General features: G+C 37.4%; 1 protein-coding gene across 4 annotated transcripts in view; it reads right to left on the reverse strand.

Moving 5' to 3' along the window:
- Nucleotides 1–2478: 2478 nt before the first annotated feature.
- The window catches only part of LOC105557782 (activating transcription factor 7-interacting protein 1), a 17000-nt gene continuing 7646 nt past the window's right edge, over nt 2479–11832 (reverse strand). For 2 of the 4 annotated variants that reach the window (XM_012005120.1, XM_012005119.1), the window contains exons 2-15: nt 9181–9504; nt 8783–8899; nt 7654–8601; nt 6808–7127; nt 6422–6682; nt 6010–6324; nt 5612–5759; nt 5266–5447; nt 5041–5136; nt 4505–4559; nt 4295–4368; nt 4122–4221; nt 3873–4042; nt 2479–3770 (exon numbers count right to left, since the gene is read on the reverse strand). In XM_012005120.1, coding sequence (XP_011860510.1) covers nt 3675–3770; nt 3873–4042; nt 4122–4221; nt 4295–4368; nt 4505–4559; nt 5041–5136; nt 5266–5447; nt 5612–5759; nt 6010–6324; nt 6422–6682; nt 6808–7127; nt 7654–8601; nt 8783–8899; nt 9181–9442 — 3144 coding nt within the window. In that variant the 5' untranslated portion in view covers nt 9443–9504 and the 3' untranslated portion in view covers nt 2479–3674. The remainder of the gene's footprint in view (nt 3771–3872; nt 4043–4121; nt 4222–4294; nt 4369–4504; nt 4560–5040; nt 5137–5265; nt 5448–5611; nt 5760–6009; nt 6325–6421; nt 6683–6807; nt 7128–7653; nt 8602–8782; nt 8900–9180; nt 9505–11832) is intronic. The other 2 variants (XM_012005121.1, XM_012005122.1) reach the window with 2 other exon arrangements.

Raw genomic sequence — 11832 nt, forward strand, 5'->3', positions numbered from 1 at the left:
AAATTCGCACATGCGCAGTAAGCAAACGCTCTAACTCCTCAGTAACGTATACACCGCGGACAAATTTAAGGTGTCGTTAGATCCCAGCGAGAAGAGAAATTTAAAGAAAATCATCTTCTCTCTTGTTTATCATTCATTTCCTACAAAGTATTACGCGTTATCACTACGTACTACAAACAAACTAAACAGCTAAACAACCAAAGCTAAATAACGCGGGAAAGATACGGGACCCCTTATGCACCTACCTATTGCTGGTTATGTACGTCCGTAGTAGCAGACGACGTCTACCTGTGACGTCACTTCACGCATGCGCACGGATGCTCTCGGGATGGGAAAAATCCCACGCAGCACATCACTGGTGTGTGAGTGTGCGATCCGCTCGAATATTGTTCAGCAGATTGTTGAGCGTATCAAAAACGGCGGATCGTCCGTGATTGGTCGACGAGTTGATACGCCCGATACGCGCGTATCGCGATACGCGCCATGGGACGGCACCCTTATAAAATTTTTCGGAATTCATTCCGATCGAAATTATTCCGTTTTCCCTAGAAAACACAATAGAAATCTAGGAAATAACTGAACATCTTTGAACGAAATCCTCATTCCGAAAAATTCCAAACACGCACCCTTTCGGCGATCTGTCAATACAGCCGCGATGTTACAGCAATATTGCTGGAATGTTCCATGTATATATGTATGTACATACAAACAGATCGATAGACTGACGTTGCATAATTTAGAGAGATTCTGAAGACTATTGATTAATTTGTTTCGAAAGCTGAGGAGTACAGGGCATCTATCATAGATGGAAATGTTCGGAATTGATTCCGATCGGAATCGTTCAATTATTTTCTACATTTTTATTGTGTTTTCTAGGGGAAACAGAATAATCACAATCGAAATCTGTTTCGAACATTTCCATGATATGTACCCAGGAAAAAAGAGAAGGAAAAAGCGGAGAAAGAGAGACAGAAAATTATTAATTTTTACGAATATTGCTGTTTCTGGATTTTACATTGACTTTCTGATACCGACCAAATTTCCTTAAGAACCTCTTTCTCCTTGTTGGCAAACTAACGCGATTAACTCGTCACACGACTGCTAATATTCATATGGAATACGTGCGTACCACAGTAAAACCAGTATGGGCACTCTCTGTCGGCACCTTTGATCTGGGCGTTCTCAATTTTCCGCCATGTTTTTATTATATCCAACAGTGTATCAACGGCTAAAAGTGCCTGGGTCCTTTTCAGGATCGTATCCAGGAAAAGCGCATACGAACTGGCGTACATTATTTATTGTAAATAGAAATGGCCTATGAAAGAAAATGTTCTAATAAAAGTAATTAATGTAATTACTTGCTCCAACGTATAAAAGTATTCACGCGTTATTCGTCAACACTGCGAATTTTTCTATGTCACACCGACTTTGCACTAACACACGTACAAAAATCCTGTGATTGGTTATAATAAAAACATGTCGGATGCGCAGTACGGATCGGCGCGAACGTGAAACAAAAGAGCGAGTGCCCATACTGGTTATACTGTGACTGTACCGTCTCGATCGAGTGTCGTCAAGACACTCGATTGATCGATACAAATTCTTAAATTGATCCCGACACGTTTAATCGCACGAGAAAAATATGACTGAAATGCTCTTTAATTCGTAAATTATTAACTTTTACACACACGCGCGCGCAGCATCTCTTATAAAATATAAAAGTTGGAATATATTTATGTAACTGTACGTTTGGTTGAGTTGATCGAGAAGGATGATAACGCGAGAACAATATATATGTCGAGAGCAAAGAATAAAGTCCAAAGTTATGCAAAAGAATTTTAATTAGTTGAAAATTTTACTTGTTCATATAAATAATATAAGAGATAATTAATTTAACTATTTATTTTATCACACGAGGAGTAAATAAAGTTTATTAAATTAGATTTAATCGGTATGCAAATATCGCTTATGGTCTACAATAGTCTATATATAGCTAACAATGACATATGATATACATACACAAACATATGTATACATATACATGTATATATACACATGTATTGGTATTTACACACGAGCGATACTGATAATGTATTTCTCGCTCATTAGAAAATACTTTCCTACAACACGTACATTAGTGTTACAAATACACATCCGAAGTTAGCTATATAAAAATTGAGCAAATTATCTGTTGTAATGATTACATTGCAGTTAATTGTTGGAAAGAGAAAATGTCAAATTGAAAGATACCGTCAACAGAAATACGGAATTGCTAAATAGTAATTGAATTTAGTTTAGTGCTTATTCGTCTGGAAAGAAGGCACGGGACAAGGAAGTTTTTCAATCTTGCGTGACTAATAATAACTTAAAATCCCAAAAATAAAAGACAGCATGCTATTTGATCCTTTGCAATTTAGTATTGAACGAAAATAACAATAGTAAGTTCATTTTTGTGGGGAATGCTTTGGTCACTACAACTGGAGAACTTTTCTTTATTACAGATAAATTATCTTAACAGAAACACGTCGGGAAATTACACAAGAATATGTTATATTAAAATGTTGTATGAAAATGTAACGAATAATAATACTGTATATATACAATTGTTACATATTTTGTTCATAAAAATAATTAAATAATAACTGTGCGTGCGCGTGTGTGTTAAAAAATGTTTAAAGGATGGTAATGACCTTCGTGTGACTTTAAAAAATGAATTCTTTTCGAAAATTATTTACCATCCATTTTACCATTAATTATCTAGACCATTTTTGTCTGAAAGATTTTTCTGTACGACATCAAGTTTAAGAGATATTTCGTTAAGATGAAATACCCTATACATAACGTATCATAGATTGTTAAACTATTTGCTTTTAGTTTAACATTATTATGAATAATAAATTATCCGATAATTATACATACGAGTAAGATTTTACCAAGAAATACTTAATGTACAAAACATTTCCCACTTTGTGCTACGAGTGTTATGTCTGTCTATCGCTGATTATTGCTATCTCTCGTTTAGCGTTCAGTGACACTCGACGCAGACAATCAAACAGCATGTCGTTCGCCTTAGAACCTTTAATTGGGCTCGAATAATAATATCCGTCCTGCAAAACCAGTCTTTGAAGAATATTACGTATATTTGAATTTTGTATGAAATCTGACTAGAATTCTCTCCATCTTATGCACTGTATGACGGTTTATTAAATGTTTATAAATAATAGAAATTAGAAGGTAAAAACGTTGAAATAATTTCATGAATTTATAATAAAAATTACTTTAAGAAATAAACAATTACAGTTGCAATCGATCAATACTTTGCTCCAAAAGAATGTATGAAAATTCGCCTGTTAAAAGAAATTAATAAAAAGAAACAAGACATCTATTATCAAATTGGGAATTATATGTACAATAAATTAGTGTGTGCCATTGGAAGCATTTGTGTTATATTATAGGTGTAGTATAAACTGGAGTAATTATCGCATTTATTTAATAGTCCAAAAGATGGACAGTAGCTAAATGAACCGTTGAATCAGATCCATTGTAATATACTGTGTTAATGTGAGACGTTATCTACATACTATTTTTATCACAATTACGCGTTGAACGCAGAAGTAAAAAGTAATAAAAGGCAAACAGAAGCAATAGAGATCTCAAAACTTGATGTTACTCCTTTACAGAGAGATATTGCCAGGTATACTATACTGTCCTTTTCTAGAATGCGTGTCAACCGCTCTGACCGCAAAATAATAATTATTACCCTCGGAAAACTGTAACAACAATATCATTCTTATAGTGTTGTGAAGGAAACGACGAAGCGGGAGACCCGTTCCATCTTTTCAACGAGCTACAACATTCATGTTTCAATTTACCTGAGTCAAAGTACACGCCATAGGAAGCGGAAGTGCGCGCACATCCCCCACTTTCTTCCACAGCGAAGTGCTAGGACTCACGCCAGCGACTTCCTGATACGCGTACAATTGATAACTGGCGATATCCGCAAATTTATCAGTTAGATTCATGTTCCAGGATAACACTATGCCTGTGCGACATTAATTAATGTTATATTAAAAGTTTCACAGTTTAAACTTAAATTATATAAAGACATTCGTATAGTTTACCATTTGACACTTTGGAAATCTTCAACGATGGTGCTGGCGGTGGAAATTTCCAGCCAGGTGTTGCTGCGTAATTTGGAATGTCTGGCAGTGGTGCTGGATGCTGAAATAAAACAGCACTGAAGTTGTAGTCGCGTTCAATGTACGAGTAGAACAATCTATTCGTCGACATTCACCTTACTTATCTGTATTTTTGGTAAAACCGGCGTGGTTAATACGCGCACAGCACCATTTGTGAGTGTTGGCACTCCTGTTGACAAAACAATCAAGTAAATGACACGATGCAAATTAATGGGACGAGCATCACACTTGTTACCACTTTCTACTATAGTTTTTTTAAATCGTAGCAAAACAACATACACTTATCTTTGACACAATTTAATTACCTGTCTTGTAAGTAACAGTGGAAAAAGATGATCTTGGCGCATTTACTGGTCGTATCTAAAAAATATTTTTCATTTATACGAAGTCATTGTAACTTGCGATAACTTTTTTTATTCTCGGAAAGAAGTTTCCTGGCTAGTAATGCCAGAACGTGGGACACAAAACCCATGCCCCTCCCGCCTACCACTAAGCTTCGACTTTGGCTACACCGATATTTTGGTTTTTCTGTTTGGAGCATTTTAAGCGCCGTTATTACCGTTTCGGTTGTTTGACGCAATTCTAAAAATTCCTGGAAATTCATGCGCTTAACTTTGGTCGAACAACCTCGTGCTTAAATTCCTTCAAGCGTTGAATCTTGAAATGTCTCTTATCGGGAAAATATACGGAGCGATTCTACCGAATCACCCGTGTTAGCACAGAGCTACAAACTATCCTGACTACACTGATCTGCTACGCAAGTAGACATTCTACGTCTAGTAATGGGAAGGAGGTCCCATGTCCCACGTTCTAGCATCATCTGTTGAGAAATCGTTGCTACCTGTACTTGCTGATTGGAGTTTGCTATCAGTACTTGTCTTGGCGAGCCCGTGCCACTTTGCATCACATACGCTAGTCTGGGCGGATTCACATTATTCTAAAAAAAAAATATTACACACATTATTACGCATTTCTTTTGTTCCTTTTTAAATATTATTATAAATATTAAACATACATGTACGGTATGCATAAATATTACACATGTGTAGCAGATAAAAATACTTACGACGAGAGCAGTTGATGTTGGCTGTTGATTAGTCGTTATCACTTTTATACTAGTCGGTTGCGCCGCAATTGCTACGTTCGCCGGTATCGCTTGTAATACCCTTGGGAAAGATTGCGCAGGTTTTGACGTTACATTCAACTGCTGCTCAATTATAGATGCTGCGGTTGCAGTTGTAATTTTGGCTGTTGCAATACAGAATTCGATATGTTAGACTTTAGACAATAATGGAAAACGTGATAATTACAGCTGTTGATCACGTGTCGTAAGAAAGACAGATTATGGCCTTAAAGCCATGCTCTGTCTCCGCACATGTAAATACGCATATGCACTAAATAGATAAACATACATTTATTTTTTTCTTCCTCGTCCGTCAGGTCAATAAGATCGTTATTTCTTGGTTTCGGAGCTATCAGTGGCGGACGATTTACTTGATTCTGTATCTTGCCGTTTAGGACAATAGTCTGATGTGACTGCGACTGAATCTGCTGTTGTGGCTGCAAAATTCATATTAAATTGTAATTGCTTGCTAAATTAATGCGACATTGTGAAATGGTCTGATTTATATCGATTACAAAAATGACATTAGACTAAGCCGTGTATTCTGTAAAAAGACTGAAAGCTCCACAAGCTTGTCCTCTCGTTGTTCTTTCTCTTTTTGCACTACATTGCCACATAGCTTAGAAAGATCGCAGCGTTACATAACGTTTTTACAGAACACCCTGCCCCAAATCTCGTGCTACTCACAGCAGGTAAGATCGGCTGTATATTGGTAGACTGGTTGGGCAGCGTTAGCGGGTGTGAGGATTCCACAGGTTTAGCAACAACCAAAGCTGCGGGCGTCACGGTGGAAAGAACAGGCGCCGTTTGAACTGGATGAGTCTGCGTAATCACAGGGGCAGACACTGTCACCACGGGCCGGGGCGATCTTACTTTAATTCCAACGCGTCTCGGGCTTGTTGCGTTGTTAATCGTCTCGGTAGTTGAAGTGTCGGTGCTGTTCGCGGTGTTCGCCGTAGGTTTGACATTCGCAGTTTGCCGTAGGTTCTGCATTCCGTGTTCCTAACGAGCGGGGCGTATTTAATCGATCGCTTGCATAATTTTAAGTGAATACCGTGTAAATGTGTTATATAATGTCTCTGTAATAAATAAAATATACCGTTATAAAGCTGACTTGCAAGCCTACAGATCTGTTTATTTTTATTGGCGCGACAGTTTTATCAGGATTCGCACGGCGGTCTATCGCGTTACGGTTCAGGACCATCTCAAAATCCTTCACTTGCTTTATCAGCTGTTGCATCTTTACACGTGTCGTCTCTTGATATCTCTCTGATATGCGAGCTTGTTCTCTGAGCTGTCCAATTTCGCTGCGCATCGCAATTGTTTCGACAATCTTTTGAATCAGAAGCTCCTCCAGTTCCTGGAGCATGTCAAAACAGCAACACTTATATAAGCAATCATCTTAGTTTTTGTAATTAATTGAAATTCGTTGTACAGCAAATACAGCGAATTATCAATAAATATTTTAATGTAAATATATTTTACCTCCTGCGTAAGTCGTGGTAATCTCTCTTTGAAATCCCGCCGAAAAAATTTCTCAATGAAGGATAATTGCGCAACATCCTTTTTCTCCTCGGTAGTCATCTTCGCTTTCTTCGTATTACCATTAAAAACTTCGTTTTCCGAACAATAACGTTTCAATGGAGATGGTGACACAGGATGTATATTCTGACTCACTTTGTTTAGTGTCACAAATTGTTCCGAACTGTCGCTAGAATCACTGTCGCTAACAAGATACTTTTTCCTGATTATCTCTTCGGCGTTTCTAGCCGTCTTCCGCTTTTGCCGGCCGGGCTCCTTTTCCTCTGTAACAATAAAATGCAAAAAGAGCTTAATATGTATATTTAAAAATTACACAGCAATTATATGTATATACTTACTATGATTTATTTATAAATAAATCATAATAAGACACTTTTGCACACAAGACACACAGACTGTACTGGAAATGATTTATTTTAAAACATATACTTTCCTATAATTAATACTGATAAAATTTAATAATTTTGAAACAATCTTCCTCTATATTAATCACATATTTTATCTTATCATTATTACTATTATTATTGTTGTAAATACATGCAAATATCAAGATACTTTGCGAGTTAATATATTGCCTTCGTAAGTTTTTGCGTAAGACAAATGTCGCGTAAGACACATAATCGTCCATAAATCCGCTTAGAAATTAGACAGCAATATTGCACTTGACTACATAAAACTGTTAAGATCTCTATCATATTTAACAAAATATTTTCTCCCTTTTCTTTAATCTTTTATTAGAAATGGATGCAATGTTGTCATATTTTGTTTCTGACGTTAAATACTTCCTACCTTGTTTATCTTCCTCAGTGCCACTTTGTTTTGTAACGGTTGTTCTTTTAATTCTTTTCCTTAGAACGGCCGCACCAACGTCACTCGTTTCCTTCTCATTATTAGAATGATCCGTATCGTTAGATACCAATGAAATATTTTGTAATCTTAAATTATTATCTACAGTTTGCGTTACAGATTGATTCGCAACACGGTCCTCGCTTGTTACTTCTGCGTTGTCCTTAACACTGGATGAATCACTTTGGTTTTGTATCGACGAAGTATTCGTTACGTTTTCCACGAATTTCGATATATTTGACTCAACTTTATCTTCTGTTATATCCACAAGCTCCAGAGTCTTGTTATTACTTTTACATGTGACAGTATCTTTAAATAAATCCTTCGAAATGTCGGATTTGACTAAATTCACGTAATCTGCGGGATTATTAAAATCGACTTGCGAACGTTTCAAAGAGTGATTGTTATTTTTCACATGTTTGTCTCCCAATTTATCATCGTCACTGTTAGAAACGATCACGGTTGTAAACAATTTTTCGACCTTGCATATCTTAGCATTAGTGGAATCTGTAGAAGAAACATTACTGTTTACATTGTCTAATTTATTTAGTTCACGGGTGTCTGCCAAAGTGATCTTTTCACTGTCGCTGGCTGCCTCCTTTAGATTTTCTTCGCTGTGAACTGTTGGTTCTACATTACTCGTGTGTGTGCAATTCTGTGTACACGAATCATCACTTTTTAACTTGGCATGTTCCTTCAATACCCCACTTGAACACGCGTTGCTTACACCAGTCATTTTTAAATCTTTGCTAGAGTTGAACGCACAGTCTTTATTGGATTCATCAAGAGTCACATTGGTATTTTCCGAGTTACACGTGTTATCTTGTATTCGTTCGCTCTCGGATGTATATTCGTTTAAGGATAAAGTTGAATTTTCTAGGGCCTTGACTGCTGCAACAAATTTCAGTCAACTGAGTGGAAGAATCTCTCTCCTACGTTTTCAACGTTTTGAAGATGGGGAAGTAGTGTAAGGAGTGATTGCACAAGTTCAATTCAGGAATTCGCATCGATATTCTTGAAGTGACGAAAACTGCTTGGTAATTATTTAAAATTGTGTTGTACAAAACCTTACCTGTATCATGTTCCTTCTGCGCTGACTCTTCACTATCAGACTTGGGATTGTCTTCCACAGTCTTCTGAAGATCAGAGCACAATGTTTTCCCTGCGATCGGATCTAACATCGGCCGTTCTGTAAAGAAAATATTAATATTAATATTTACGCAGATACTAGAAAACGAAAAAGATTCCCATTTAAATGTTTAATTTCATAAAACCACAACCACTCTCCTTCTCTTCTCTGTTCGTGACGTTCATATTTCTAGACTTAACACACTTCATTAATTTCTCTCCCAGTTTGCAAGTTAATTTATTATGGAAAGAAACATATATTGAGACGTCATTAAAAAATTACTCAATAACATATCAAGTAACGTAATTTAATTCTCACAGGTAAAAGAGACAATTACGTACCAGTTGTTTCACTTTGTGACTTCAATTTCGCAATATTTGTGTCATTTGTCGTAGCATTCTCTTGCTCAGCGTCCTCATCGTCAGATAATCTCAAGCGCAAACTGTCATCGGACAGCGCATCCTCATCGTCCCCTTCTTCAGCGCCGTATAACAACTCTTCCTCTTTCTCTTTCGACAGTTCATTGGTATCAGTTTTACTGGCACACGTAACCGGGGAACTAGACTCGGATTTATGCACCGTTCCGGCTTGCGCTTTCTCCATTATAAAATCGAGCACAGTAAAGGATCACTGTTCATTTATGTACCTTAAAATATTTTTTCAATCTACAATTAAATAGAAAACTACATGAGAGGCGTATGCACAATATAATAAAATACATTTCCATTTCGCATACAATCCCGATTCAAACGTATATCTGCGCTACCGTGATATACACAGCGTATCACTGTGTATGTAAATAACACAAATATTAACAATGCGTTACACGGTCGGACTGTATTGTTTAGCTGATATTTTTGCATATACATCTTTTTCTTTTGCAACGCGACGAGATAACAAACGTGCTGATAGCTCTCAGTCTTGAAACGGTCTTAAGCTAAAGTCAAAATAGTATTATCTAATTACATTTCATAATCAATCTAATAATATTACTACCCAGTGAACATCAAGTGACATCGATATTATGATTTCCTACTCAACAATGCAAATGTAATCTTACACACGTTTTGTTACATTTACATATAAGGCTTCTTTCCTGTTGCTACACTGGTAGACAGTGCAATAAATTGGAGTAAGACAAGTATACATTTTCTCATTCTAGCTTACTGCACATATAGTTCACCAGTGCAGGAACAGAAAACAAACCTATTGTTTAGTAGAAAATTATAATATTGACGTTATGTAATTGTCACTTAATTGGTGTTTACTGGGTAATCTGTCTTTTAGAAACAAAAGAATTTACCGCAAAGAAAGCAGACAACACACACACATATGTATGTATGTATTGTCAAAGATACTTTAGATATTAACTCGGAGGTAATTTAATAAATTAACAAAAAAAAAACTATTTCAGTGAACGTATTTATAAGTCTTTATTGCTACAAGATTTTATACATGCGTAAAATATATAGTGCGTTTGTTTCCGTTTCAAATTCGTTATTTCATGCCGCTAACACAATGCGACGTCGTCTATGTGGCGTAACTTTAAACATTACATTGTGAGACACAAACGCGCGCTGTACATCGTTCGACAGGTCGTTTAGGGTACATTCAATTGTTGAAAAGACAAACCCAGATAGCCCAGTGTGAGCACAAGTTGCTTTTACATTGTTAAGAAAAATGTTAGCATCTTGCTCTGCATCTATGTCGTTTATTGTGCTGTTGTTTCCTAGCATTTGGTGTCGGAAATGAGACATTTGCACGATTCAAACATTATGCTAGCATTAAGTGCTTGGTCAGATGTAATAGATATAACATATTTATGTCTGTTAGAAAATCGAAAACAATATATGCTAATTCTTTAACAGTATGCCTATTCGATGTGCTCTTCCTTAGCTGTGCATTTAACCACGACACTATGTTAACATTATGCTGGCTGTACTTAAATCACTCAAACATTGAATTCATATTCCCAGCAAAGAGCCAGAGCATCAGTTGCTGGCATTTTATTTCCATCCATTGCTTGAGCATACTGGCTATCTGGGGAGCGAGAGAGAGAGAGAGAGGAGACATTTCGAAGTCATTTCGGACACCCGCGAAGTAAAAGTTATCGCGCGCGTGGTTCTAGCTTGTCACTTAATAGTTTGTCGCTTATACTTGGCGCGAGACTCTACCGTGTCTCGTGATACATAAGACAGGCACGTTGCATTTCCCCGATTGACAGCGCCGATAGCCGCGCTCGGCATTACACATCGGAGGCGTCGGAATGCTTTTCCCTCTCTGTCTCGTGCATCAGTGACCACGTTTCCACCGAGGGTCAGGGTCGGGCTAGAGTCGGGTCAGAATCGGGTTGGGGTGAGCACTTTTGCGGTGGAAACACCGAAACACCAAACCCCAATCCGATTCTGACCCGACTCTAGCCCGACTCTGACCCTCGGTGGAAACGTAGTCTCTCTCTTGCTCGCGCGAACGCAAGGGAGTAAGGCTGATGGCAGACAACCATCCGTAAGCGCTTACGGACTTACGTTTTTCTCTGCCTTGCCTTAAGTCTACGGCTTACGTAAGTCCTTAAGCGCTTACGGATGGTTGTCTGCCATCAGCCTAACTCCGACGCCTCAGATTCGCAATGCCGAACACAACTAATCGCGCATATATACAGGGTGTCCTGAAATTCGCGAGTCAAAATACCATAGCAAGAAAGTCGTCGAAAAAATAAATTAAAAAGTTATTTGCCATTTTTCGTTTCGAGCAGTAGTTTTTTTAGATAAAAAGGTTCAAAACAGGCCAATCATACATTACGGTTGAACGGAAACTTGTCCGTGAGTCGCGTGTCGATAGTGTTAGTGCATTAACAATATCGACGCACGACTCACGGACAAGTTTCCGTTCAACCGTAATGTATAATTGGCCTGTTTTGAACCTTTTTATCTAAAAAAACTACTGCTCGGAACGAAAAATGGCAAATAACTTTTTAATTTGTTTTTTCGACGACT

The sequence above is a fragment of the Vollenhovia emeryi genome, unplaced genomic scaffold, assembly GCF_000949405.1.
Source record: "Vollenhovia emeryi isolate VEMERY1.0 unplaced genomic scaffold, V.emery_V1.0 DF939419.1, whole genome shotgun sequence".
In the NCBI taxonomy this organism is placed as follows: domain Eukaryota; kingdom Metazoa; phylum Arthropoda; class Insecta; order Hymenoptera; family Formicidae; genus Vollenhovia; species Vollenhovia emeryi.